At 27.7% G+C, this 21724-nt stretch overlaps 5 protein-coding genes across 8 annotated transcripts; 3 read left to right on the top strand and 2 right to left on the bottom strand.

The window, feature by feature from the left end:
• The first annotated feature begins 236 nt into the window (after window positions 1-236).
• On the top strand, window positions 237-846 carry LOC112594544 (39S ribosomal protein L42, mitochondrial). Its single transcript, XM_025339361.1, has one exon. It carries the CDS (start codon window positions 428-430, stop codon window positions 782-784), a length of 357 nt encoding a protein of 118 aa, XP_025195146.1. The 5' UTR covers window positions 237-427; the 3' UTR covers window positions 785-846.
• A 59-nt stretch (window positions 847-905) lies between these two features.
• On the bottom strand, window positions 906-4209 carry LOC112594633 (cyclin-dependent kinase 10). Its single transcript, XM_025339527.1, has 10 exons — window positions 4043-4209; window positions 3781-3947; window positions 3286-3358; window positions 2965-3145; window positions 2016-2218; window positions 1777-1938; window positions 1541-1703; window positions 1359-1480; window positions 1021-1147; window positions 906-946 (listed from the first exon to the last, which is right to left on the bottom strand). The coding sequence occupies exons 1-10, from the start codon at window positions 4056-4058 to the stop codon at window positions 937-939; spliced, it is 1224 nt and encodes a 407-aa protein (XP_025195312.1). The 5' UTR covers window positions 4059-4209; the 3' UTR covers window positions 906-936.
• A 2522-nt stretch (window positions 4210-6731) lies between these two features.
• On the top strand, window positions 6732-9190 carry LOC112594558 (ubiquitin-like modifier-activating enzyme 5). The gene is made up of 7 exons (XM_025339391.1): window positions 6732-7140; window positions 7229-7364; window positions 7708-7904; window positions 7973-8159; window positions 8287-8414; window positions 8475-8689; window positions 8773-9190. The coding sequence occupies exons 1-7, from the start codon at window positions 6989-6991 to the stop codon at window positions 9012-9014; spliced, it is 1257 nt and encodes a 418-aa protein (XP_025195176.1). The 5' UTR covers window positions 6732-6988; the 3' UTR covers window positions 9015-9190.
• Window positions 9191-9423: 233 nt separating this feature from the next.
• On the bottom strand, window positions 9424-16269 carry LOC112594743 (microtubule-associated protein RP/EB family member 1). Of its 4 annotated transcripts, none has more exons than XM_025339705.1 (7): window positions 15884-16269; window positions 13850-14023; window positions 12679-12785; window positions 12191-12425; window positions 10801-10889; window positions 10588-10737; window positions 9424-9600 (listed from the first exon to the last, which is right to left on the bottom strand). In XM_025339705.1, exons 2-7 carry the CDS (start codon window positions 14007-14009, stop codon window positions 9538-9540), a joined length of 804 nt encoding a protein of 267 aa, XP_025195490.1. In that variant the 5' UTR covers window positions 14010-14023; window positions 15884-16269; the 3' UTR covers window positions 9424-9537. The 4 variants fall into 4 exon arrangements, with proteins under 4 accessions (XP_025195490.1, XP_025195487.1, XP_025195488.1 ...); XM_025339702.1 differs by lacking the exon at window positions 12191-12425 and adding an exon at window positions 11031-11283 and having other exon boundaries at window positions 15884-16261; XM_025339703.1 differs by lacking the exons at window positions 12191-12425; window positions 15884-16269 and adding exons at window positions 11031-11283; window positions 14948-15106.
• A 2679-nt stretch (window positions 16270-18948) lies between these two features.
• LOC112594659 (dolichyl-diphosphooligosaccharide--protein glycosyltransferase subunit DAD1) lies at window positions 18949-20842 on the top strand. Its single transcript, XM_025339573.1, has 2 exons — window positions 18949-19362; window positions 20641-20842. Exons 1-2 carry the CDS (start codon window positions 19155-19157, stop codon window positions 20769-20771), a joined length of 339 nt encoding a protein of 112 aa, XP_025195358.1. The 5' UTR covers window positions 18949-19154; the 3' UTR covers window positions 20772-20842.
• The last annotated feature ends 882 nt before the right edge of the window (window positions 20843-21724 follow it).

Raw genomic sequence — 21724 nt, 5'->3', positions numbered from 1 at the left:
TCGGTGGCGATGAATCAGACTATCGATTAACAAATACGAAAATATTACTGTTAAAATTGAATTGAATTTAGAATGGATCTTTCTCTAATATCAACCCTAGATCATTAACTATCATTATTAAATTGCGTATGATCTAAGATCTCTAAAACTTAGAACTCAAACGATCGCTCTCTCGATAATAACAAATTGTTCGTATTTTTTTTTAGGTTAACAAGAACTCGATCTTGTAAACCTTGATAACAATTTTTTTCCGATAACGTTTATTTTTTATTTACATTTTACGATTATGCATTGAACTATTGAACACTTTGATTAATCGTAATCGTTCCGTTTGTCGAATGCTCACCACGTAATTTCTGGCTACCCGGTGATAGTAGTCGTTTCGTGATCATTCAAATTTTGAGAAGTTTTTCTGTTCTGCCAAGTCATGAACGGTTTGCGATTATTCAGACGGCTAGCCAGCGGGTTTTCTGCGCGTTCCAGCAAGAACGAACGTGCCATTGTCGTCACTGACGACGCGTCTACCATAGTGTGTTATCACCCAGAGAGTTCTTTTCCATACGAGTTCACCAAACCGTTACCGGTCAACAAGGTACAGGACAACTCAGTTTTACGAGTTCAAAATAAAGATTTTGTGCACGAAGTATTCAGCAAACCCAATAATGAAATAGTACAACAAGAACTAATGAAAATAACATACACTACCAAACACCGTTGGGTGCCACCCAAGAAATGGAAAAGAAAGTTTGCGCATCAAAAACTTGTAGACAGAGAATATTTATAATCTGATATAATTATGTTTATTTTTAAAAGTGAATTAGCTCATGTATTTTAGTATAAGAGTATACTCAAAAATTGTTGTATAATAATTTTGTTGAATAAAAATTGTACAAGTATCAAGAATTAGGATAATTGTTATAAAAAATATTCTTTCTTCTACTTCCAGCTGTAACAGAAAAGTACATTTTTAATAATAAAATTTATAGTCAGTGATAGTAGTATTATATGATAATAAGTCACCTTAATAAGTCTGTTAACGATGGCACAACTGGTGGAATAGTTTGACAAACTTTTGGTTGATTTGATGGTTTTTTAAGCTTTAAATTGCGGTGTTGTGGGAATGTAGGCATCAACTTAGGATCAGACGCTAAAAATATAAATATTAATATGATGAGAAATTATGAAAAAAAAAAACATGTATTATTATATAGTTAAAATCATATATAATAATTATGACTAGAATTTTGATGCACTATGCATTATTTTCCAAGGCTTACAGTGCAATGCTTGTATTTTCACTAAAGAGCATTAAAATTCAGACTTTAATAATAACGTAATCAATGATTTAAGATAATTACGCAATGGTGGTTCAACAAAGTATGAACTCTGTAGACATTCTTCAGCAGTTGCTCTTCTACTCGGTTCATACATGAACAAAAAGTTCAAAAGACGAATACCAGCATCTGATAACCACGGAAATCTAAATAAAAAAAATTATATTTTCTTTTGTGTGAAGGTATATTTTTTAAATGTTAAATACTTAGGTCTAATATTATTATATGGTTGTGGTCTCAATGTAAAATTCTTCAGAGCTGGTAATGTGTCAATTTCAGGCCATATTGAAGCATTGGGGGTGCCAAGAAGTTGACATATCAAATCAAGTTGATGTATCTCTGTACGTCCAGGTAATAATGGCTTATGAACTAAATTATAAAAAAAACAAATACTTATGAATTATGTTTTACAATAACAACAACAATATAATAACTAGCATACGCAAAAGTTCAGCAAAAATACATGCAGTTGCCCACATATCAATAGCTGTTGTCAACTTAGGAGATCCCAACAAAACTTCAGGAGCTCTGTACCAAAGTGTTACCACTTTGGCTGTCATTTTTTTTGGTGGCACACCAAAAAAACGAGCCAATCCAAAATCAGCTAAAGTACAAAAATAAATATTAATTACTATAACTTATGTATATTTTATTTAAAAATTTTAGTAAATATATATTTACCTATTTTTACACATCCTTTGTCTGTAATCAATAAATTAGATACCTTGAGATCACGGTGAATAATGAAATTTGAATGCAAATACTTAAGTCCTTTCAAGAGCTGTAAAAATATGCATTTTACTTGAGATTCAGTGAATGCAGTAGCCATGTTGTCTAATAAGCTCGATAAATCATGTTCACAATATTCCATAGACAGAAAAATACTAAAAAATGTATATGAAAACATATGATTAAAATCAAAATATTATAATACTACAGGTATAAGACTAAAACTAAACGTTTTAAAATTAAAATATATTACTACACTGAGAAAATAATAAATAATTTTGAAAATTACATAACTGAAATAATAAATTATATTTATTATTATTCAACTGAACTTAATTAAATTACATGGGGGACAGAGTAGCCGACCGGATTAAGGCGTCGATTGTGACGTACACCGTCACTGGTTTGAAGCCAGCTACAGATGGCATCACTCTTTGGGTAGTTTAGGTAGGCAACTGTCTAGATGGCAAAACCGCCATCTCCTAACCGGGTATGGCAGAAACCTACAAATGCCCCACTAAAAGTTCTGCCAAATAGGCGTCTGAACTAAGCCTTCGGACCTACTCCCAGACATAAGTGCCATACATAAAAAAAAATTAAATTACATATACCAGAAGTTGTAAATTAAATGTCAACATATTATATCATTGTTAACATGTTAGTTTTAATTTTTATAATAATTATCATAGATATAATGGTTGGTTAATATCATTCATGTTAAGTATTTTCTAAACAGATTATTTTATTATATTGGTCCTTAATTAATTAAGCCATTTTTTTGGTACCTTACTTACAGCAATTATTTCCTTGCTCAAATTATTTTTATAGTACAAAATCATTACTTTTATTAAAAAGATCAGAATGTATAATAGAATAATGTTTACTTTTTATAAATATTTACCTGTCTAAACTTCTGCCTACTAAAACTTCTTGAAGGCGAACAATATTTTCATGATCACATTTCAATAATAATGATATCTCACGAAGTGCACTCATTGGTAATCCTTCCTTTTCATTTTCCATGCGAACTTTTTTCAATGCAACTATTTTTTCTAGAGGTGATTTTGAATCCTTTGCACGATCTTAAAAACAATTAAAAAAATGCAATTGACTAACAAAATACAGTACAATCTAATATTTTTTATTAATCACTCAACTGAGTAAAATAATTAGTGTACAAAGACTATATCAAAAATTGAAAAAAATAATAAATTTAACTTACATACGACACCATATGTTCCTTCCCCAATACGATTCAATTTTTCAAACTCAGCAACAAATCGACAACGTCCAAGCTAAATATGAACAATTTTCATTAAATATAAACTAAATAATAATAAATACATAGCTTATAAGTGTGCATGCAAAAATTATAAATTTTACTAATAAAGCAACATAAATTAATGAAAATATAAAATTATGACTTAAAATTGCTCAAACACAATCCAATTTACTTAAACACTCTTAAGCAATCAGGAGTTCTATATATAACTGAAAACTGAAGGACTGTTCAGTTGAATAAGCAACATGAATCATTTTCATTCTTTAAGGCAAATACAATGACTTGCATGACAGTCTGTCATTAAATAACTGCACAATTCAACATTCATTCTTAAATTACATTTTACTAATACACACTTAATTTTGGGTGAGAGATAAACAGATTGTATAAGGAGCAGCACTTATATATATATTAAAAGGTATGTATATTACTAACGAGGTCTTTTTCAGGAATCGTTATAGGTTTAAGTTCACGAAAAGAGTATAATGATCCTGAAAGCATAACTGGTCCGGTAGGATCATAATCTGCTAATACTTGTTTTGATTTCTTGATGCCTCCACTTTCTACAGTTTTTTCTTTTTTGCTCTTTTTCGAATGTTTTTCTAAAAATATTAAAACCAAACAAATTTGATATAATCATTACAATTATTTATTTAATTGTATAAGATTTATTGGGTAAATCAAATATAAAACATACTTTTTGATTTGCCCATATTGGCCGGATAATTGTTTTAAATGCAAATCAAAAAACAAACGTTAATACTTATTTGTAACTTATAATAAGTAAATTACTAAATTGAACAGAACTTATATTGATTATTGTCTATTGAGGCAATTAAAGATTCGCCGTTCAGTGCAAAAAGCCGATTGTTGTCACTTGTTATCATCAGAAAGCAAGTGTGCCCGTCGAACGGAATAAAATTGTTAATAGCGCGGTGTAATTCAAATAATAACCATACCAAACTTACATTTCATCACCAGGTATATAATTGTAGAATATAATATTATTTTTTTAATTCAAACCTATATGTTAAGAAATTTGCCTATATTTAATCAATATTTGTACTATAGTTGTGGACATCAGTTCTTGTAGATATGATAGATATGAAATAAATATAGTAAAAATGGTACGCGAGCTGTCAATTACCAATCCCTGCATTGAGCAATAACCAATAATTAAATCGAAATTTTTTACAAAAAAATTACAATTTGTAAAAATAAATAATAATAAGTAAACGAAACTCACTACCTATTTTTCTTTAATAAAAAAGTAAAATATTTGCATCTAACATAAATGTAAAAACAAAAGAATAACATAAATATTTAATTATATTTAATAAATTTCTGTATAAAACGAATTTTTTTTTGTCTCCCAATAGACATCATTACATAGAACTTTTCGTGTAGATCATAAAGACCTTTATTACATATTTACAATATACGTCGACTCTTCTACTTTGTAGACAAAATCCAGCTAATATTTCTTATGTGTTTATTAATTATTAATATTAATTTAGTCGAATTATCTATAGGTATAGATGGGAGAGATTTAAACAACAAATAATTCAAAATAAATAAAACTAAATTTTTTTTTGGTTTGCCTTATGTTTTTTACCATTACATTTGTTTTCTGAGGCGTTTGTTGAGAATCTCAACTTGAGATATACCTATAGCTTTTTGTCCAGATGAAAAACAATTTTATATAATTTTATTTCGATGTTACATATTGGATAATTATATTGAGACCAATCATTTTTCACTAATATTGTAGGCAGAAGAGCCCAATACAAGTACAAAAACGACAAACGGCGCAGAAAGTTACCATAGTGAATTATAGGGTGTACATTTATTTCAATTTAAATTATTTTTAATTACAATAAAATTGATTGTATTAATGGCCGGTATATTGTTAATATTTGTATTAATATTTGTAAAATGGTCGATGTTGTGCATTCTTTACCTAACCTAACAGGTTGTTAGAGTTATTTATACGTTCATGCGTGGGTAATGATATGGAAATTTGAATATCTATATTCAATATTGAAATACTGGTTTTTAAATATAATATATACGCTCATTTTTAGTATACCACTCCAACTCAATCTCTGACTCCAAACAAATAAAAGCGGGTGTTCCTCAAGGTTCTGACCTCTCATCTTTATTCTTTATTACATAATATATTATATTTACATCTGATATACTAATTCAAATAAAACTCTACTGGTCACATTTGCAGACGACACTGAAATTCGGGCATCTGAAAAAGATCTTATCTTCGTTGTATTAAACACCCTATCCAGCCACACCTAAATAAAATACATTTCTGGGCTAAAAAACAGAAAATTAAAATCAATAATGAAAAATAAGTCTAAGTAAACTTCACCTTAAGTCGAAAGGAATGCACTCAACTCCGAATAAACAACAAACCAATCCAAGTCCAGTTCTCAACTAAATACTTAGGAATCATTCTTGATAAACCCCTCTGTGGGTCCAACATACCAAGTTTAAACGCAAATAGGCAAAAACACTATTACATCTACTTAGACCCTTTCTTAAATCTAAAATTCAACTTAAACTAAAAGCTCTCATTTAAAATGCCATAGTCAAACCCATCTGGTTATGGCATTCAAATTTGGGTTCCCGCTTAAACCATGGGATATACGTAGGTATAATAGTAGGTCCTCCAGTCTAAGCCTTCCAGTCTTATAACTTATAAGTCTTAGACTTATAGCTAGAGCTCCTTGATTTGCTATTAACGAATCTCTTCATAGTTCATAAAAACCATCAATGGACTGGCAAATACCCATTATTATCGATTCTGCAATAAACTAATTAGCCACTTAAACCTTCTCGTTGACAAAATGTCATCCTAACTTTCTTGGTATTATCAATCGTCGTCTAAAAAGGAAATGGTCTAGAGATTTGATTAATATATAAAAGTAATACAATAAAATAAAAAATGAAAAAATTGTGAGATGTTGTTAGTAAAAAATTTCCTTCACAAGTTAATCATGTGTTGTAAACAGTGTAAACGATAAACTTGTAACCTATCCAATTTTTAAAATAACAGATTGTAAATGTATTCTAATAAAAAAAAAAAAATTATATAAATGGTATTATAAGTTACAAGAATTGACTAGACGTCTAGACTTAACTATGGTCATATATTTAGAGGTACCTAATAAAATGTGGACCAACCAATATTTTATTTTATGCAAATAGGCAATGAACTGTTCGTGGTATGTGGTGGTCAATATTTATAGATAACGTCATCTTAAATTGTGGTAACGGTATCATAGAGTACTCTATAAGCGGTATATACCTAATTTAATAATCACGAGTATGAACATAATATTACTTACTGCAACTGTCGAGCGTCGTGTCCGTTACGTATTATCAGCTCGGTAGTCGGTACGGTGCAACTGCGGTAGTTATTTTGTTATTTCTGAGGTATTGTGACACGCGTAAGCTGCTTTTTATACTATCATTGGTGTAGTACAACTTTTACTTTTTACTATTAATTACGTTCAGAGTTTGCCGTTTACACTCGGTAACACCTTCTCAAACGTTTTATTGACTACAGTCAAATTATTTTTACTCGTGAGTTTTGTGTAAGATTCTTGTGTCTTGTCTATTTGCTAAGATGTCTCTAGAAGATGTGGAAAACATCAAAAAACGCATCGAAAACTTCAAAAAGACTCTAATGGAGCTTACTGAAGCGCCGGGCGTGCACGAAGTGGCAGAGCACAAAATTCGAGAGATGTCTGCAGAAGTGATTGACTCAAACCCATACAGGTAAGAGCGGCGTCTCAGTGTCTGACGTCTCATTGTGATTAATATAATATGTATTATGCATATAACATAACTGCTTCAATCATTTCAGCCGGTTAATGGCTCTGCAACGAATGGGCATTGTGAAGAATTACGAGGATATCAGAAAATACACTGTGGTGATCGTTGGTGTTGGTGGAGTTGGTAGTGTAACTGCAGAGATGCTCACTCGTTGTGGCATAGGGAAGGTAGTGCTCATTAATAGTGTATTAAATATATTTTTCTTTTAAAAACATGTCAAGTACACTATTGTTTCCTCTCCTAGACTCATAAGCAATATTACAAATTGTTTTTAACAGGACCAATCTTGTGTTATTAATTTCATTATTAATGAATTTACATTAAATTAAAATTTAAGTTTTTAATATTAAGTCTGATATTAGGCCAATTCATGCTTAATATTAAAGCTAATAACACAGTTGAATGCAAATTTATTCAAACCTACTATGTGGATGCTTAGGTCTAAGAGAAAAAATAAATATTGTGCTGACATCTATTTTAGGTCTTGCTTGATATGTATGTTGATTTCAGTTAATTCTGTTTGACTATGACAAAGTAGAACTAGCTAATATGAACCGTCTCTTCTACCAACCTTCTCAAGCGGGTCTGAGCAAAGTTACAGCAGCATCAATGACATTGACAAAAATTAATCCTGATGTTAAAATTGAAACATACAATACAAACATCACATTAACAACCCAATTTGAAGAGTTCTTGAACGTCTTAAAGTGTGACTCAAATAATATTTATTTATGGTATAAAAATATTAACCAATAATTATGTTGTTTTTAAATAGTACTGGCGGAATTAATGGTGAACGAGTCGATTTGGTATTGAGCTGTGTAGACAATTACGAAGCTCGAATGACAATTAATTCAGCATGCAATGAATTAGGATTAAAATGGTTTGAATCAGGTGTTAGTGAAAATGCTGTGTGTGGACATATTCAGTATATTGTGCCAGGAGAATCTGCTTGCTTTGCGGTAATATATTTTTCAAATACCAAAGAGAAACTTGTGTTGACATTTTTGTATTTATATATATATCTCCTGTTTCATTAAGTAATCATGAAGATATTCATTCATTGTATTATTTTACTATAATTTCTAGTGTGCACCTCCATTGGTTGTGGCTTCAGAAATAGATGAAAAAACATTAAAAAAGGATGGAGTTTGTGCAGCGAGTTTACCGACTACAATGGGTGTAGTTGCAGGATTGCTTGTTCAAAATACATTAAAGTAATTTTTATCATTTTATTAATGTGTTAATATTTTTCAATATATATTTTTTTTTTCTAGGAAATTGTTAGGTTTTGGAACAGTTTCATGGTATTTAGGATATAATGCTTTATCTGATTTTTTTCCAAGCATGATGATTAAACCAAATCCTAATTGTAGTGATAATTTCTGTATAAAGCAACAATCAGAATTTAAAAATAGAGTAAAAGAGGAACCTGAATGCACAAATGTAAATCCGCTCGAAGATGTAGTTATTCATGAAAATAATGAATGGGGTTAGTATTTAAATATATTATACAATATACCATATCACAACTAATTACAATTTGGTTCTTACTAATTAAAATAAATATTAAAGGAATATCATTAGCAGAAGATGAATCATTAGTATCAAATAATATAGCAGAACCCGTTGAAACATCAGAAACTGAAAACGTTAAAAATAATAGTATTAAAAGTGAAGAAGAATATGTATCGCTGAACGATGGAATAGAATTCGCTTACCAATCTGCTGATCAAACAGCTCCAAATGAAGAATCCTTAGTGAAAGAAACCGAATTAAGTGTAGATGATTTAAGAGAACAATTATCGTTGTTATGATAACAGTTTACATTTAAAAATTTGTTTAAATTTATCTTTTATAAAACCATTAGTATTTTAATTTTTTTCCAATACAGACCAATGTTAAAGTATTTTATATTTGTTCATACATAAATTCCAATTTAAGGTACTTAATAATAATTTAACAAAATATGTATTGTAAGTATCATGTTATAAATATAAAAAAAATGCATAATACAAAACATCATTTACTTTTTTCTTTTTTAATAATTTTTATTGTTGAGTAATTAACAGACAATTTTATTAAATTAAAAATTATATAAATAAAAATATTAATCTTCATTGATATTTATTTTATAATGGATGGGCCGTTTAAATAAGTTGAGCTATAACAACAGTCATCTTTAAATAATTAAAATATTATTATAAAGAAAAAAAAGACTGTACACAATTTTGAACATGTGCTTTTAGCAGTTTATTATATAGCGTACTGTAAAATATAATAAATATCATTAAAAAAAATCATAATTAAGTAAAAAAAAAAATTAAATAAAAGACTCTATTAGTAAGCTTCATCATCATCATGGTTGTTAGTATCAACCTCTTCTGGAGCAGCAAATCCTTCCTAAATAAAATAAATTATAATTTTCATTAGAGCAGTATTGTTTATAGTTATATTTTATGAAATTAGTAAAATTAAGAAATGTTCTGCTAGACGCATAGGAACTATTTCAACTATTAATATATATAATGAAAGCATTGAATGCTTTACTCAACAAAGAAATACATCTTATTATGTAAAATTGTTTCTTGTAAAAGCAGGTAAGTTTAATTTAATAGTAATTATTTTTATTGTAAAACCTTTATATCACTATTTAAATAACTTCAAGAAAACTTAAAAATGGTTATAATAACAGATATTTTAGTAAATATCCAAATTTAAAAATCATTATTATGTTATTTATTTTATTACTGGTTGGTATTTTTAAATTTTTTGATAAATGCTTAAATTTACAATCTATACAACTAAGCATAAGTAAATGATATGATAGAATATAATCAAATAAAATGTATGGTAATTACTATAGTTTGAATATTAACAATATTTTTATAAATTTGATATTGATTGGTGTTACTTAACATTACAAGTAGATATAGCATTTTATTATGTTAGTAAATCAATGAATCATTACATTTTAGTTCAATTTTAATATATTCTTTACAAATGTTAACTTGTTAGGTTCAATTGTTAAAAATTGTACTTAAACATTTCATTGCATTGCGTCTAGTAGTTTAAATTAGAATAAAATTGTTAAGTTAAATATATTTTTGGTATGTTCAGTGACTAATGATTTTAGCCAATAATAAGCACTAAATGTCTTTAACAAAATAATTGAGTACTAGCCAAAAAAATTCCTTAAAAACCTACTAGTGAATAATTTAGTTATTTATAATGATAATGTATTATAAATTATTAACACAAATATAGAAGAAATAAATCCTAAGTATATAATTTAATTAATATATAAAAAATATACGAAACATACATTTTTTCATAATAATATTCATTATCAATTATTTTTAGAATATAAAAATCCATTTACACACATACCTCAGTTGCATAAAGAATTTCCAATACTTTAGAGAATAATGGATGTTCACTTTCTTGTTCCTGGCATATCACCTCAATGTCACGCAATTTACCAAAATAGAAATCACGTTCTTTTTCCAAACCCTCAACTGTAACTCTCAATTCACTCATCTAAAATAATTAAATACAATGAATTGTTGTAATAAAGTACAACTATATTAAGACTGAACTTGCCTGTCTAGTAAGTTCATCAATTTTATGATCGCCTCTATCACGCTGACTGGCTGGTGCTACTGATCTTGTTGAGGGTACACGATTAGACACTAAGAACAATTTCAATAAATTAAAAAATACATTATATTAAAACATTTAATATGTTATCAATTAAATATATATAAATTAAAATCAAGCCAAAAAAGCATAATACAGGGAAATTGGGATAATTTCGAGTTAAAAATACGAACTATTACTGTTACTCGCGGGACGGAATAAACGATTTTGGGAGGTGGCATTTCTAGGCGGTACTGCTGCCGATGGTTTTTTGACAGGACCTGCTCTGGCTGCTGCACCGGCTGCTCCCATTCCCTCACCACTGCGCGCACCTACTGGGTCGTAATCATTCATTTGGTAATTGGTGTCAAAAAACTTTTTGAACCATTGCAAAAACTCGAAATTATCCTGAAAACGCCCCTTGACCAGCCTATCTATAGGTACTATCTGCAAAATAAAAATAAAACAAAAATGATGAGATTAAAAATAATAATAAGTAACTAAAAAATAATAATAATTAATTAAAACTATTTTTTTAACTTGTTAGGCTTTTTTCACAAATTTTCAATCCCAACAATAATATACACAAAAAAAAATAACTGATGTATTTTAAAAATTATTAAAATTATGATTTTTAACTGCAGACAAGGAAATTGGTAACCAAAAATTTTAAAACAAAATGTCACAATTAAAATACATAAATTATTTAATCTTAAAGAGCACAACAATAATATTTTTAAGATTTACAGGTATTTTAGATATATCATGAGAACAAAATTATGGAAAACTATTTAATTATTTTTTTAAGTTGATTAATATCAATTTGACTTAGTGTCTTAATATCATAAAATATTTTTAAAAATCATGTACCTAATTCATTTTTTGATTTTAAGAATAAAATTAAATACAATTCTTATTAAAATTATAAAAGGTTCTCAAAATATAGTAAACAGTATGTTATCTATATTTTTGATTTAATTATAATATACCACGTAATATTTAATCCCACTAAAAAAAAAAAAAAAAAAATAAGTATTTTAAATCTAAAATAAGAAAATCAATGATAATAATAATAAAAATAATATTATCAAATAAAAAAAATCTTTAAATATCATTAACTAAAATATGATTTAACTATGATGATACAATTTATAAAATTGATAACGCTATTATCAATTTTGTAAATCAAAACTAATAAAAAACATTATCATATTAAATTGACATGCAAGTATTTGAAATAAATAAATAATTAATTTTTATCTTTATGAAAAAAAAAAAAAACTAAATTTTGAATGTTTACTGATTATATTATCCTAACTAATAAACACACAAAAATCCGAGCATGTATGAATACCATGTCCATAAGACGGGCTTTTATAAGCACGAGCCGCTTGTGGTACACGATATGGGGGAGGTGCTTGAAAACCACAAACTTCTGCTGCACCAGAGCCAATCATAACGCCACCACGTGCATCAAGGCCATCATAATCACGTCCATCATAATTAGCATCAAAGAACTTTTTGAACCATTGTAAAAATTCAAAATTGTCTTGGAAGCGTCCTTTGATTAAGCGGTCAACAGGTATCACCTGCAAAGTAATTTTTTACCATCCCAATTGTGGGTAAATACAAAACCCATAAATAGAATACCCAACGTAATATAACTGACACACGGTTTGTTATTAAATTACAATTAATAAAAATGTAGAATATTGTTAATATCCAAGTTTACTCTCTAACTTTAAAATATAGACTTGTTTTAATTCTTAATAAGATACACATTTAAATATTAATATTGTTATTGACTATATTATATTTAACAATTTGAATTATCAAACATACCTTGTCAACTGACATCTTTTTAAAAGCTCCTTGGAGTATTTTAAAATTTTGTATATATTCATGTTCAAGATTTGTTCTAAACTTTACTCGTTTCATTTGCACACTACCTATAAATCAATAATAATGACAATTAAATTTATTAATCATTTTCATAAAAAGTTGATACAATCTGGAATCATAAAACTATTTTATATGACTATGTATCGTACATTGTTTTTTTATAAATAATAATATAAACTATAACTACATAAATATACTACAGCTATAATTATTCATTAAAGAATAATACATTTAAGTACTAGATGATGGTTTTAATAATGAACTAGATTTAAAAAAGTACAAATACACATTCTAAGTTTAGAGACAAGTTTATAATGCTACGAAGGTCAAATTTATATTCTATAATAAATGAAAGAAACAATAATAAAAGTTAGTTTGTTACAATTATATAGTAGAAATCAGTAATTAAAAAAAGAAATTATTATTTTGATTGATATTAGTATCAGATACTGATCTGTTATTATACTCATTGTTTTCAATGATACATTTTAAATTAAAAAAAAAAAAATGGAACTTTTGTACATTAGATACAAGACATAAGTAAAGAATTATTTTAATGTAAAAAAAAATATGTCTACATATTCACAGAAAAAATTCATTATATTTTAGGATACTATTAGAATCATATTTTACAAAACAAAATGTACTTTAAATACTTGTAATATTTTATAATTTAGTTTAATTTTTATTAAAATATTTAAATTAATGGATTTCTTTAAAGGTTTGCCTATTTAGGTAAGACTAATTTGATCATAAGACTTATGGACTTATTATTTTGACGTAAAGTAACTAATTCATCAAATGTTATTATAAAAAATGTTATATTCAAATCAAAATTTGAATAAAATAGCGCTAATATAAAACTTAATCTAAAAATTGGTTCATTAGACATATAATTGGTAGAGCATATTAATTGATATGAAACGAAACATTTAGATTTTACTATTTAATAAACCCTGTAAATTTCAATTTACATTTAATAAATACTCATTAATACATTAGATATGTAACACAGGGAAAAAATTGAATCATTAAATGTACCTGTATGTCTTATAGGTAATATTATTATTTATACATTTAAATAATATAAATTATTTAATTTATAACTTACCAGGGAATAACATATCCATAAATTGACAATAAGCAGCTCCTGAACATAGTTCTTCTATTTTTGTAAAACTTGCAGAAAGAGTATCGTTTACCCATGCTAACATGTCATGACGACTTAGGTTATCAGATGTCACATTAGTTGAATACACATTTATAGCCATATTTTATTGAGATTCTAAAATAATACAAATATTATTTAAATAATAATAAAGAATAGTAGGAAACATAATTTACATACAATTGTTGAAAAGTTTTAAGTACTTATATATAAAATAAAATATAGGCAAATATAACTTCTTTAAGGTTTATTGATAACACATTATAATAATGATCTCACATTAATGTTATAATTAACTGCTATAAAAATATTAAGCAGTTTAAAATATTTAAGAAGGAGATCTAAGATAGTTTTAATACTAAATTCCCACCAGTCATTTTAATGGGTACCTATTATAAATAAGTAACTATTATTTTTACAGATTAAATCATTTTTATTGTATAATTTATTGGTTTTTTAAATATTATTAGTTATAATACATGACTGAATATTATCTTTTAGTAATTCAGTTTTTTAACATTTGTCATATAAATTTTGTTTAAAAATTAATCTCAATATAATAACTGTTAATAAATCAATTTTTTATTTTAAGTAGGTAAATATATAAAATAAAAGAATTATAAATTTAAATTTAAATTTATGAATACAATTGTATCTTCATTATACAGACATAACTAAAATATATAGATATATTTTATTTTATTGAATAAATATCAATTTAATATAGAAGAGCACTTTTTGCATTTCCATTTAATACAAAAAACAATAGTACCTATATAAAAACACAATTTATTTTTAACTTTAAATTACATTAATAATGATTTCAGAAAATGTGTCATGTAGCATCTAACGGTTTTTAATAATATAATTTATGAAAATGTACGGTACTTGCGTTAATTAGGTACTGGAACAGCGTAAAACGAGTAATTATTAGTGAACGTGATAACGTAGTTATTATTGAATACAAAATATGGTGAGTGGTGACGACTGACTACAATCGTCAGCGTTATAAATATTAATTGACGACAAACAAAATATTACCATATAAGCACTACTAAGTGAAACAATCTGCCGATTAGGAGGTAATGCGAATTGCGGGTGACAAACTAATCGGGAAAACCTTGAAAAACGGCATACGATAGATTTAAGGTTAAAACGAGTAGTAACTACCTATAGTGTAACGGCGACTACGATAGCGATCATGATGATAATAATGATAAATTATGATAATAGTTAATAGTAATAATAATAAAAGGAACGTCTATAGATGGGTGTGCTGAGATGACGGGCGACGATCAACGGCAAGACAGGCGGTGGAAGTTAAACGGCGAAATATTGAACGTTGGAAAGTGACAAGTGTTCGAATCGGTCAACTAATCAAACAATGCACACACGCATGATAAAATTTCACTGTATCACGTTCATCAAACCTTTTTGGCTCGAAACGGGAGGAAATTGACCGTTGCGCAACGGCCACTGATTCAAATTTTGGTATGGTCGCCGGTTGGTCACCAGTGTTATACAACAAGAAAATTAAATGCTTCACAGTACCCACCCCTCTATCAACGTGAAAAACGTTATCACACGTCAGGAGTCTAGACCACTGGGGAATAAATTCGAGGGCATAGATACTTAAAGAAATGATTTTTTACTAAAAAAATCACGACTTTTGCGGTATGCGTAACGCGCGGGAATCGGCGAACAGCTTCGCCATCCCCACCAATAATACGTGGGATAATGGGTAGGGTTTATATTTTATACACAGTGTGCGGTAAACGCGGTTACAACTTACGATTAAGGTCACGTCATAGGGCACCCGCGGGGAGGTACACTGACCGTGCCCGATTGCTATATAAGGCGAAGTTGCCGTTAAAACGATAGCAAAGATGAATTGCAATCAATCGACGCCTACTCAGTACACGGCATTATGAAAACGGACGATCGAATAATGACGAGAACGAAATGTTGAGCACTTACCTGCAGAAACGACGATGCCGTCGAATGCAGTTGTCGTCTGGTTTTGTACTGTGACTTATTTATCTTTTGATCGGTGTTCGCCGCGAGTACGATTTCTCAATAGTTGTCCGTATGCTCGAAGTGCTATAGCCTCAATCAGACTAAGTGACTAAAACAGGGAGTAGTGATCACAAAACTGTGTAACGACTGACGGACGAACGTTAGTCGTGACTGAGCGTCCCGAATTCTTGATCGTAGCACGCGCTAACAGAAGATGATATTGGTTACTAAATATTAATTAAAAAAAAAAAAAAAACAAACGAAAAAATCGGAATTTTCCCACTCGACGAATCACCTCGGGATCCGCGATGACAGGCTCGGCGACGACGACGACTACCGATGACTAATTTTTTCTTTTTGCGGTAGCTTGATCAATACCGGTTACCAGGTAAGCTGTCAGTCGCGCGGGACCTTCATTAAAAAAACCGATCAACGAGTAGTTGTAGTGTGTCAGAGTTTATCTCAAAACTCCTTCTTAAAACGTGATAACAGCAATTCGATTTTTAAAATATCAGTTGAGCCAACGTTGAATTCAAAAAATCTTTAAAATCTCAATAATATGGTATATAAAATTAATTGACTTATTTTAAAATTCAAATTTATGTACGTTATTTTAAAATTTATAATAAATTAATTACAAGTACGTATTATGTATACCACGTACGACCTACTAACAATAGTCTATTGTAGTAAATTACAACAGTTTTTATGCTTTAAACTTGATTCACTCAAGTTTTCCTACTCTTCTAGAACAAATACAAATTTATTATTTGAAAAACTTAAGATGCTTGCTAGATTATATTATATTTATTATAAATGCATTTTATCCAGTACTCAATAACTAAAATAAATATCATCTTTAAGATATTCAAACTTGATTTTTCTCAAAATGTTAGATTTTGAGTATTAATTTCCAATGAACTTCATACTGTTCAAATATCTTGATATTTAAGGTTTTTATAAAACATAAGTTCGAGAACATTTATTATTATCTTTTATGGATTATGGTCTTATATGATATATACACAACATGACAATTTTGAATTGTATCAAAATTACTCACAAAAATAGTTGACATTCCATTTCATTTAGTTATCTATTTACTCCAATACAAATAGGTATAAGCAAAAATAATTTTAACATATTTTTTATTAACTATATTTTCTATATTAATTGATTACATTTTTGAATAATAAACATATTTCATCGTATCATAATATTATATACCTACTTATATTCATATCGAAACTTTTATACACGTATCTAGGTCACAACTTGCAACGTCTTAAAAATGTATTATTGTAATACGATGCATAAATAACATAAAACATTAGAAATTTATCAAAAATGAAAATATACAAGTTTAAAGGATTTAAATTTTATTTTTTGATGACATTTGAGAATTCTTAAGTACCTATTCCAGATATCTTCGAAAAATACGAACAAAAGGTCATCCAATCGATATACTATATAAGAAAGTAAAACTTAAAAGACATTCTATAATTTCCTATTTTTATGAAGTTTAATTTTTGCCGTTTATTATTTTATTTATACAATAATAGATACAATCTAACTTGTTATGAATATAATAATAATAAATATAGTTAGTCAGTTAGTGCCGTTGGTGGCCTATCGGCTATCATGGATTTATGTGGTCGTTTAGATAATATTGTATTAATTAAAGTAATAAATTATATTACCCATTAAATTAAAATCGATATGGTAAGTAAAAAATTAAAAAATGTACTAACTCAATATTTTAATAATGCATCTAGCTACATATATTAGATGTTAAAATGTTGAAACACTACCAGTAACAAGTAAGCCAGCACTAGTGCTGTGAAGAAAGCAAAAGTGCTACAAGTTAGATACATTCTCTTATTGACTCCAATATAATAATAAGAATCTAACCGCGCATATACGGTGTATACATCGTAGGTAACGCATCGTTTATGATCTATATCAGGGATAGGGGCAACTGGTGATCCGTAAGCCTTTTTTATCTGGTTTAAAGTTAAAAATTCACAGTATAAACAAAATAAAAGCTAATTGAATTGCATATTTGAAATGACTTATTTTTTTTTGCTTTCTATATGCTCTGGCCGCTAGATTTTTAATTTTCTAAAAATTGGCCCTTTTGTAATAATTTTGAGTTGCACATCCCTACTGGCTGCTATAGAGCATAAAATGTGGGATTCATTGGATTCAACCGCATTTTAACGTCGGTATAATCTATAATTGTATTAAATCGATGTCGTTATTGGTATGACAACGCGTTGTAGATTTTCACTGTACAGGCGCAAATAGAGTTTGAAGTTTAAAGAGGCTGAAATCAAAATCCATCCCAAATTCCCAAACACCTTAAAATATTTTTGCTCGCTAGGCTCGATTAATAAGGGGGGGGCGGCTACAGAAATTAGGGGGCTTAACCTCCCTAGCCTTCCCCCCGTTATTTGCGCCTACGATGTTCAGGCATATTAAGGTCTTTGAATTTTTATTTATTATTTTGTTCTGATATAATTTATCGTCTTTCACATAAGAACCCAATACATCATCGAAGTGATGACCATTATAATATCACATAGATAGGTTAGTAGGTACCTAATATACTATGGTTTTTTACTCGATTTGTAAACTGTGACTATAATTGTAAAATTGCATACGCGAACTGGTGAACGGTAGATTCGGTAGAGTTACGTATTGACATGTATATGTATTATTTTTTTTTTATAGTTAAGAATAAACAAGAAACCAATATGACGTCGAAAAAATGAAATAAATAGTAAAATTGGGGCGGTTATCTTGTTACTTAAAATACGTGTTCCGTTTTTATTCTTAGATCCACGCTCATTGTTAGATCGCGCAGCTTGTGGTTACTGGTTTCCACTGTTTCCAATCGACGTCAGTAAATTATATTAGGTCTATGGTTTTGTCCATGAACCGGCGAAATTGTTGTTGATAACACGTATTCATTTTTGATTATTCCGATTTCTTAGTGATAACTCTTCGACCACGTAGATGATAGTGGTTCAGTACTTCAGTAGTTATAAACACTATTGAAATCATTGAAGATCTTTTAACTGTTTTCCGGGTCTTGTCTTGTTATTAAATGTCAATTATTAATTGTTGTTGTTGACTTTCGGCTGGTCTACTTGTCTACTGTTTAACGACAGTCAATTACAATTAATTCATATTAGTGTATTATTAAAAAAAAAACCAACAGTGTCGAAAAATGGCTAAAATTTTAGGAATCGTTTCAAAGTTTTATGATGATTATACGAAGACAACACCTAAAAAACTTAAGATAATCGATGCTTATTTATTGTACATAATGTTGACTGGAATCGTACAGTTTGCATACTGTTGTTTAGTAGGCACATTTCCGTTCAACTCGTTTCTCAGTGGTTTTATTTCATCAGTTAGCTGTTTTGTACTCGGTGGTAAGTAATAACATCTCCTGCCTTCATAAATATTACTTAGTTTTTGACTACTATATTCATTTTTAACATTATATTTTGACAATACATGTTTTATCTGTTAATCAGTTATTTTCAGACTATAGACATTATCTAACAAATGTTCTTTGTACCTTTATCCGTTAAGTATCCAATAATTCTTTGTTGAAACTTCAAAGTTTCAATAATCTCACTTGAATTTTTAACATCTTTGATGCCACTGATAACTTTACATGCGCATGCTAGTGACCACTGTGGTTAGTCTTACAGGCGCCCATCTACATATGTAAAATTGGAAGATTTAATGTTATAGTACAGTGTTTCCCAATCTATGGGTCGCCAGTCCCTATCTATAATTAAAATATATATTTATGAAAATAATTTTAACAGAAAGTTTATAAATGTCTAATTTATGTTTTATTTGATACCTTTACATATAATAAAGAATAATAATGTGAAATGTCTTTAGTATTGTAGATTCTACTATATAGATATTAATATATATATATATATATAGTAAAGTTTGTATTATATTTTTATTTTATTGGTGTACGCATTAATGACTGTTGTTGTGGCATCGGTTAATTTTCCATACAATTGAGCTATAAGCAGTACATAGAGACTACGAGAGTAGGTACAAATGAAAAGTTTTAGTTTACAATTAGACACTCATTTTTATATATTCAAATTTTATATAATGTTTATTAAGTTTTAATTTTGCTAATGGATAAATTTATTGTTTATAAAACCATATACGGTGGTACCAGTCAACCAGTTTTGTCAGGCAGTTTAGTACATTATACATTTTTTTTTTAGTGTTAGTGGGGGATGGGTCGCTCAATCAACAAGTAGTAAACAATAGTAAATTTATTGGTCGCCACTCGCCATTACCAAAAGGTTGGGAATCACTGTTATGAATAATACAATTTTCAAATTTATACAACTATAGCTTTTCAATTAAGACATAATACAAAATGAGTTACTGCATGTCAACTATGTGTTAATATAAATAATTAATAGTAGTATTTATTTTTTAGTGATTAGTTTTGTATAATAACTGTTATATTAATTATATACAATTTTTTAACATGACATTTTTTTTAATTAAGTTTGTAAGATATTTATTTAAATTAATATGATTCTAATCAAAGAATTATTTATTTTTAATAGAAATATTTGATGTCATTACTTCAAATTATTTTGTCTATTTAATAATTATTTAAATAATATATTTACTAGTTATTTTAATATTTTTTGTTTCAGTATGTCTGCGATTACAAGCAAATCCACAAAACAAAGCACAATTCAGTGATATAAGTCCAGAACGTGGATTTGCTGATTTTATTTTTGCACATATTGTACTTCACTTAACTATTGTAAACTTTATAGGTTAAAAAGTTAAATTCAACATTCAGGTTAAAATTAAAATGTATTTTATTGCTCCATTTTTTTTTTTTTTTTTAATATTTTGTGTAAATAAAGGATTTAATAAATAAAATTTATACTCATACCACATATTTTTTTATTCATCAAAAATAATAATATAATTTTTACTTATTTAATTTATATTATTATATTATATACTAAAATCCATACTAATCAATTAATTAAAATATTTAAACTTATGTTATAGGACTTACAATTTGACTAGGATCTGAATATTAACACAATTTTGTCAATACAATTACTTACTTAAGTACATAAAATAATTTTATTAAAATGTAGTGGTGATAAGAAGTGCAAAGTCTTCTAATAAGGTTTATCACAAAATAATAAATGTTTAAAATATACATTACATTAATTTACATGACAGTTCTTGGCTTTATATAATACCTTCAATTTAATTACAAATAATCCATAAAAGTAAACATATTTCTTATAAATGTATTAATGTATTAATAAGAAAAAAAAACTCATATATTTATACCATGTAAAAAAAAATATTTGAAGAGTGTTCAATTAATAAATGTTTTAAAAAGGTTTGTAATATTTACATCATGATTTTTTTTCATGTGTAAACTTAATTAACTATAATCTAAGGTTTCTTTCTTAAGTTGATTATGAAAATATTAAAAATATATTTAAAACAAAAATATAATATATTTGTTTTTTCTATTGGTTTTGTGAAATTTTTAAAAACAATCAAAATATACTTTTCCAACATAAATAGGTTGTCTAAATATTTGTGGTGCTTGTCAATCTATATATTAAAAAAAAAAATCTAAATTTTATAATAAAATTTAGATAAATATTATATCTTCTGAATATTGTGACAAATATTCCATTTATAAAAAAAGAAATTAACTCAAAACAAAATACTTTACCAACATTATGTAAATGGGTAAGA

This window comes from Melanaphis sacchari, unplaced genomic scaffold (assembly GCF_002803265.2).
Source record: "Melanaphis sacchari strain LSU unplaced genomic scaffold, SCAv2.0 Contig23_pilon_pilon, whole genome shotgun sequence".
NCBI classification, from domain to species: Eukaryota; Metazoa; Arthropoda; class Insecta; order Hemiptera; family Aphididae; genus Melanaphis; species Melanaphis sacchari.
This window is presented reverse-complemented; position numbering and strand designations above follow the sequence as displayed.

Coding starts and splice junctions, on each gene's coding strand:
- LOC112594544 (XM_025339361.1), top strand. CDS start 428: ATGAACGGTTTGCGATTATTCAGACGGCTAGCCAGCGGGTTTTCTGCG.
- LOC112594633 (XM_025339527.1), bottom strand. Junction 3,146..3,285: donor AGGAACATATGGTGTCGTAT/GTAAGTTAAATT, acceptor ATTGTTTTTAAG/ATCGTGCAAAGGATTCAAAA. Junction 2,219..2,964: donor GTAGGCAGAAGTTTAGACAG/GTAAATATTTAT, acceptor TACATTTTTTAG/TATTTTTCTGTCTATGGAAT.
- LOC112594558 (XM_025339391.1), top strand. CDS start 6,989: ATGTCTCTAGAAGATGTGGAAAACATCAAAAAACGCATCGAAAACTTC. Junction 7,905..7,972: donor GAGTTCTTGAACGTCTTAAA/GTGTGACTCAAA, acceptor GTTTTTAAATAG/TACTGGCGGAATTAATGGTG. Junction 8,415..8,474: donor CTTGTTCAAAATACATTAAA/GTAATTTTTATC, acceptor TTTTTTTTCTAG/GAAATTGTTAGGTTTTGGAA.
- LOC112594743 (XM_025339702.1), bottom strand. CDS start 14,009: ATGGCTATAAATGTGTATTCAACTAATGTGACATCTGATAACCTAAGT. Junction 11,284..12,678: donor AAAAGATGTCAGTTGACAAG/GTATGTTTGATA, acceptor TTTATTTTGCAG/ATAGTACCTATAGATAGGCT. Junction 9,601..10,587: donor AAATTCTTTATGCAACTGAG/GTATGTGTGTAA, acceptor TATTTTATTTAG/GAAGGATTTGCTGCTCCAGA.
- LOC112594659 (XM_025339573.1), top strand. CDS start 19,155: ATGGCTAAAATTTTAGGAATCGTTTCAAAGTTTTATGATGATTATACG. Junction 19,363..20,640: donor TAGCTGTTTTGTACTCGGTG/GTAAGTAATAAC, acceptor TTTTTGTTTCAG/TATGTCTGCGATTACAAGCA.